The 7,782-nt window shown below is 38.7% G+C and overlaps 1 protein-coding gene across 3 annotated transcripts in view; it reads left to right on the top strand.

Moving 5' to 3' along the window:
- LOC102293530 (Down syndrome cell adhesion molecule-like protein 1 homolog) overlaps positions 1-7,782 on the top strand; it is a 97,626-nt gene that overhangs the window by 13,778 nt on the left and 76,066 nt on the right. For all 3 annotated transcript variants that reach the window (XM_014330056.2, XM_042218077.1, XM_042218076.1), the window contains exon 3: positions 5,553-5,699. In XM_014330056.2, the coding sequence (XP_014185542.1) occupies positions 5,553-5,699 (147 nt within the window). The remainder of the gene's footprint in view (positions 1-5,552; positions 5,700-7,782) is intronic.

Below are 7,782 nucleotides of genomic sequence, written 5' to 3'. Positions count from 1 at the left end.
TCTTCACATCTTCACATCTCCCTCTCTCTCTTTATCCCTCCCCCTCTTTCTCACCCTTTTCTTTGCATGCTGATTGTGGTCCAATAATAGCTCAAGCACCTGTCTGGATAGCTCTACATTTATGAAAATCAGTATGTGGGCTGCTTGTTTTCCTGTATATGTTTTTGTTTGGGTATCTCATTTTGAAAAATCTAGTTTTCTCTGTGCATTTTTCACTCGAGTGTAACACCAGTCTATTGCACGCAACTATTTTTGGTAAAACAGTTTGATACATTCTCATATCCAGAGGCAACTGAAAGGCTATTGATATACGTATGTTTAAACTGGAGTGTGCATGGCAACTTGAGTTTCATCTTCAGTTTGATCTGTACTTACTGGAGGGTTAGGCGCTTAACCCAGCGGTCGTAGGGGGAGATGCAGGGTACACCCTACCCAAGACAGAGAGATGCACATCCACACCAACAACCAATTTAGAATCACCAGTTAACTAAACAAAAATTTCAATATTATATTATAAATGGTATAATTTGTTGAATTCAACTCTGACCAAAAAAGAAAACCTTTTTTCATGACTGTACTGTATATCTATCTGTCTATCCGCCTAGCATTACCTTAGCTTCAGTTCAAAACTTAAAAATATCAAGGGACTTTCTCATAAAGCAAATTTAGCATTTTTCTCTGTCTGTTAATAAACAAAAGACCCAAAATACATTTGAAGGATAGAAATTTAAAACAAAATTGCAAAAAAACATCTGAGAGTTTTGTTTTTTGCTCACATAACACATCTTTACAAAAACTTGGTATAATGATTTGGGTAGACCTGTTCGGTGAGCCCCACCCTATCTCCCCTTTGTTCCACCTAAAACACACAAACCTACGTAGGACAGGGCCAAGGCAGCAGGTGTTTAGATCTGTTTCTTCTATCTGCCCTCCTCATATCTGTCTGAACCTGAACCTGATAGACTGCTTTTTTTCATCCTTTTCAATTCAATAATGCAACCCGCATCCATTCATTTCTCTTGTATTTCATTATACTTCCCCGTTTCTATCCTTTCCCTTTGCTGTGTTTTTAATGCTTGCTTTATGAATAAGTAAATGCAGTATTTGGTTTCTCCGTCGTTAATTATTGAAGCGACAGTGATACAGGACTTGCCTCCCAGTGCGCCCAGTCGCCCAGACCCATGTTTTAACTCGTATCTAGGCAACCAGGCTGCATATAGTCAGGCATCAGTAACATCCTAATGATTCTGCTGCGCATGCGATGAGGGGGAGTGCAATTTACACACAAATCAGTTGGGGTACCATTTGCATCATGTCACAAGGCTTAAGAGGATGAATATGTAATGGTTTTTTTCCTCTCTGTCTTTCATATTTTCTAAGAGAAACGTGTGATAAATGACAATGCTATCACAACAGCTGCCTCTTAGTGGGGTCGGTTACATAGATGGGTCCAAGGGCATGTCGCCATACATGGCTTGATTGACAGATTTTAATGGGGTAACGAGTGGTTAAACAACACTTTCTTAAAAGGAATCAAGTGTAGGGCAAGGTGGGATCACTGACAGGAAGTACAAACCCGAGGTGACCTTGACTGGTTTAGCACCTCTGCTGTATTAAAATGTGACCACTGTCATCATCATGCCAAACATTTACAATCTGCCAAGCCGATTTTAAACACTCAATGAGAGGCTCAGTGGGCATTGGGGATTTTACTTGCTATTGACGAGAGGCAGCAGGGTCAGTCAGAGAGTAAATAAATGATTGAAAGAATTGGCTCGGCCACAACAGCCGAGGCCACTCTGTCGATCCAGGGTATCGATCTGAGGTAGATGGCTTCAGTGAAAAGCAAGGGCTGTTTAAATGAAAAACTGAGATTAGGACCTGATTGGAATTAATTGTGTTTTAGTTTTGATTTATTTACAAATTAAGCTTCAATTCGCATTAGCCGCCCGTGAGTTAGGTGACCAAGTGAGAAACAATAACCAGGCATAATTAAGGTCCAAAGTGGCATGGTAGTGCCATAATTGTCAGTGTCAAGGCTCAATAGCCAATATGCATCATCTGTTTTTGGCAGGATCATATATATGTCAAAAAGTGACATTTCCATGGTGTTGACACAGCCTGCCCCAGTCTTAACTCCTTAACAAGGCCCAAGGATTAGATGAACATGGATAAAGTAGGCTAGTGTGAAAGAAATAGACATGGTGAGACAAAGAATCAGGAAATTAAACATCGAACTTTAAGGTGAAAGACTCCCCACCGTTTGGACAAGGACACTGGCTTTGGTTCCAATGGGTTCCAGTGACAGTGGCGGCTGGCATAAAGCATTATTAATGACCAAGGAAACTGGCCTTCAGGCTAGGCGTTAATTATATCACTGGAGAGCTGGGGGAGAGCGAACACATAGGAGTGCAGGGCCACTCCCTCTGTTGTGTGTATGTGTGTTTTACATTGTTAAGTCATTACTGCCCTCATTTCTAAAGAGAGCCCGCATTGATAGATTGCTGGAAACACTCCCTAATATCAGCCTTTCTGAGACCCTTTCTGACTTCTGTAACTTTGTTTTTCTGTTCGTCTTATTCAAGTCAAATAGTGTCCAATGTGAATTGTCTGTGTTGAAAAATCTGGCAATATACCTTTAAACAAATGAGATGAAGATAGCAGCCAAGGCCACACAGTTCAGTTTATAAAACAGCTCTGTTTATTCGCTCGAGCTAGCATGTCCTTGAACTACCTGTCTGTCCTTCTTACCAGAATAATCCATTAATTTAATTTCACTTAATTTATTTAATGAAAATTTATGCTCTGATTCAGCATTTCACATTTTTCACCAATCAGGCTATTGCTACAGGCTAGTGTTTTCATCATTAAGCCTGTCTTAATCGCCACCATCCTTTCTGTACACTGGCACAGATTCACAGTTTAGTGCTCTGCATGCCATGTGCAGAGGGTGTGTTTTTGATGCCCTGGCGCCTGCATGTGACAGTTCCATCGGCTCTGTGCAACCTTCCACTCTTTGCCGTCTCATAGCATCTGTGGCGTTGTTCTTTAAAAGGCCAGCAGCAACTCGCTACGTATCCCCTTCAACACAGCTCCGAGTCGGTCCTCCTTACAATCGCCCCGTGATTTTTAAAGCTGTGGCTGAACAGTGAAAAACATGCTTAATGTGGCTGAACAGAGCACCAGACAAGGTTATTTACTCACCCTGCTTTAAGTATTTGTCGAACAGGACAGATGTCAGCTGTGAATTGTCAACATGTGAAAAAAGTATTTGAAAAAAATATTTGTGTTTTTTCGTTGTTGTTTGTTTTAGATGTATTACTATTTTTTATACCACTGCTTAAAATCAGGACTATCACTATATCCGAATGCCAATTCTTGATAATAATGACTAAAAAAATGATCCTTTAAGTTCAGTTAATGAATTCTGATTCTATAGAGAGCAACTATAAAGAATAATAGAGAATAAAGAATATTATAATAAAGAATTTCCACACATTTAAGATATATTTTAGGTTGTAATTTCCAATACCTAAAAGTATTCACCGCCAGCATTGTTAGCTCAGTGTTCCACATTCCTTGTTACTTTTCTTAAAATGTATTCATTACCTTAATTAATCTCCAAAATAAGTAATTTGTTATATTATTTGTCGCGCATAATTACCTACAGTTCTATAAACTGAGGCAAAACAATATCCTAGTAAGGACAATCATACAATCTTACTTTTAGTGTTTACATTCAAAGTTGAAAACCATCTGAAAGCGACGTCCCCATGTTCATCACAGCAATTCTCCTGCAGGAACGTGAACAGGTAAAAATACAAACTCCTGGATGTAGTTTGTACTTTTACTACTACATTCTTATTTTTTGGGCAATAAAAACCAACGCAATGCCCGAATCTCTACTTCTCTAAAGATGTAGACTTTGCCACCCTTTTCCTAAAAACTAAAATTCACCAGCTGGGCCAACGTCCTCATTTTAGGTTTGACAGCGTTTTAGTAGGTAAAGGTGAATGCTTGGACATGAATTGAGCTGCGGTTTGGGGAAGGCCTTGACTGGCGATGGCTCCCGGGCCTGGCAGATCCCCATGCACTAAATAGAAGTGAAGAAGTTAAAGAATTGAAAACAAAGAGGGAGGGTGGGGCACGTAAATGAGAATAAACAGGTTGTAGAACTGGGGGAACCTAGATGACAACCGGAAGGAGCGTGTTTAGAAGGTCCCACTCCTGAAATTCCGATACTCCAATTAGATGTGAGAAACATTGCAGTTAACTAAAATAAAAGTAAAAACTAGACTTTTGAAGACAAATGCAAATTAACTGAAATGCTATTGTGAATTTGGAAAACCAAAATAGAAGTGAGTTTTAGTATCTGTTAGTCTACTAAAAAAATATTATTACAACATTCCCAATGAGACATTGATGGATGTGTTTATTGAAACTCTGGATGTTTACAAGATTGTGAGGTAATGCTTTCAAAAACTTAAGTGTTTTTATTTTAATATTGATACTTATTTTCCTAAATCTTACCTCTGACATAAGCCCTTTATAAGATAATAATTAAAGAGACTAAACTAAATTAAACTAAACATCAATCCATCCATTTGCTTCCACTTATCCTTTTCAGGGTCGCGGGGGATGCCGGAGCCTATCCCAGCTGTCATAGGGCTAAACATATTTTAAAAAATTACTTTGAATGAAATTAAATGGAATTAAAAATGAAAATAAAAATGAAAATAAAAGTAAAAAACTAATTAGGAAATTAAAAAAACAACAACTATGGTTACTCTGGATTTCAGTACAAGTGCAGGAAGAAAAAGTCCTGTTTGGTGTTTTTATTGTTTCTGTTGATGCATCCTGTAGAGAACTGAAAGAACCTTTATAACAACATGATTGCAAATGTAATGTAATTACTGAATTTAATGTAATACAGTAACATGTTATTGAAAAGTGTAATGTGATTACAGTAGCACGTTACTGTGTAACATGTTACACTAATTACCAGTATGTACGGTAGACAGTAAAGAGAAACACAACAAATGATATTGCAAATATATGTAATTTTATGAATTTAGTTCCTTAATTTAAAAGGAAGAATAAATGTTTTCAATGAAAATGTAACACATTATTATCAGATTATCTTTACCTTGTGTTCTTACATTGTAATTACATATTGCCTTTACGTGTCTGAACTCTATTATAGAGTATCCCAATCTTTTTATGATTTGGCTGTATGGTAGCCCTCCTGTGGTACTTTGCTTGACTAAACATTATAAAGACTTTTGTGGGCTGTTGACAGCCTTTGTGGACTAAATTGTATATAAAAAGCTATTTGAGAGATGTAGATTTGATTAAATTAAAGCATAAAAGTAAACTATACCTCTCATATCACAGTTTGTGCAGACTCCCAATTTATGATATCAGCATTCATCTGTCATTTTTAAATATCAGTATTAATATCAGATTGAGGTTTATTAAACTGAAGTGTCCACTGTCACTCTCACCCAGTGTACATCTAGTGACTAATATCAACTCTTTTCTTCACATACCAGTGTTCAGGGAGCCCTACACAGTCCGTGTGGCCGACCAGCGCTCCATGCGGGGTAATGTTGCCGTGTTCAAGTGCCTCATCCCCTCAGCTGTCCAGGAGTATGTCAGCGTTGTTTCCTGGGAGAAAGACACCGTCGCCATTGTCCCTGGTAGGAGATTTAGCCACTCATAATCAATGATTCATCAAAAAGCCCAAACTAAGACTGCAGACAAAAGCTTCAGGTTCATTTTCCAAGTTCATGCTCACTCTGTTTGTGTCTGTGGTTAATAATGGAAAGCAAATGATCTAATCTCATTCCACTACATAAATGGAATATTTGCAGGTGGAGAAATAAGAATTTTCTCTGTTATTGCAAATGAAGTCCAAGCTTTAAATCCACGGATGTTTTTTTGTTTGTTTGTTTTTTTTTTTTTTAAATGTGGTTTGCTTTAAGAACGTAATGGACTTTCTTGTGATTGTTGATTTCTCTTTATCAATAATAATCAATCTATTTGTGTTTATTTGTGTTGCTGGTACTGGTCCCAGTGAGAGAAGATGACAGAATGCTTCATTCATTCAAAAATAAGGCTGATGAAATGGCCTTTGCCTGACACATTCCTGGCTGCTCAGTCACTGTCACTGCTGTGGTTCAGAGCTGTGTTCTGTGGATAAATCAGACATTAGCAGACATGTGCTATTTGTGTTTGTGTGAGAGAGAGAAAGTGAGAAAGCAAGAGAGAGAGAGAGAGAGAGAAAGAGGAGGACCGAGGGGTGTGTGTGGACTGGGGTGTGTGTGTGTGTCTAATTTGATGTTATCACAGTCACCTAAAAGAGAGCAGCAACACCTCTAGGGCTCTCTTATGTCTGGTGTTGTTCACTCTGTTTCATCTGATCCTCTAAACAAATCATTCACTGTCTAACTGAAGAGTGAAAATATCAGTATGGGCCTCCTGCGTGCTGCTATGCTTGTGCATTGGCACTCGTGTGTATCTACAGTATGTGTTCAGGCTTGTGTTGCAGTGTTAACATTTGCTCCATGGAGCAATGGCAAATTACAGGGTGTCAGATGAGACTGTTTAGGTCAGATGATACGCATTGTTCTCTGCCCCTTATCTTGCTCTCTGATACAGACTGCCTGTTTCATCTCTCAACACTGTGTGTGAGTGTGTCTATAAAGGTGTCTGTGTATTTGTGTGCCTCTCTATATTGCTCTGTCCTTCACACAGGAGCACTCATTGATCCAGCACAACTATAGTAAGTGTGTGTGTGTGGCCTGAGGGGGGTTTCCAGTCTGGATCGATAAAGCTTGCTGTTGGATTCCCCTCTCTCTTGTCACGGATCCCTCAGTGTGAGAGTGGTGAGACCGGGCCAGTCTGTTTGACTCATAGCTCTGTGTGTGTGTTTGTGTGCGTGTGTGTGTGTGTATGTGTATTTGCTAAAGCCACTGTATCATGGCTGTGTGCAAGAGCTCAGTGGGAGTATGTTATTGATCGCGTGATGGACGCCTTTGGTAAAGCATGCACATATAGACAAGCAAAAGTATGCACACACACACACACACACACACACACACACACACACACACACACACACACACACACACACACACACATTTGAATGAGCAGCTCTTTGAGCTTTCAGCTGTGACCAGTTCATGTTATCCATAATCTTTAAGAAACAAACTATACATTCCATTGATTCCATTTGAATGAATTATAACTGCATGAACTACAATAATCTGTTTCATTTTCAATAACTGAAACACAATTTTTAAGGTGAAATGATCAGTCAGGTTATCAGTTGTCACTATTTCAATGATCACCATCATAACTTTCAATCACATATTTGTACTTCTTGGATTTTTCTTGTTCTTATTCTTTTAGATGATTATAAATGGTCACTTTTACATTTCCGCACATATGAAGATGTCTAATAAGGCATCTTTAAACAAAATGGTTAATTGATTTTCCAATTGTTTACTAAGTAATATAATCCCGAAATATCTGAGCTGGCATTTCAAAATACTTGAGAGTATTTGTTTTCCCTTTTTCCTTCGCTTCCTTCTCTTCTCTACTTCTTCTCCTCTCAGTCCTGATGAATACGTTTTATTGGTGACACAGTGCATCTCTTCTTCTTTCTGTCCATCTTTGGCTTGATGCCTCCTCCTCAACCCTGGTACAGACTGGTGGCCCATGTCAGCATCATAACCACACACACACACACACACACACACACACACACACACACACACA

The sequence above is a fragment of the Haplochromis burtoni genome, unplaced genomic scaffold (genome assembly GCF_018398535.1).
Source record: "Haplochromis burtoni strain Fernald_Lab_line unplaced genomic scaffold, NCSU_Asbu1 Contig_15, whole genome shotgun sequence".
Lineage (NCBI taxonomy): Eukaryota > Metazoa > Chordata > Actinopteri > Cichliformes > Cichlidae > Haplochromis > Haplochromis burtoni.
This window is presented reverse-complemented; position numbering and strand designations above follow the sequence as displayed.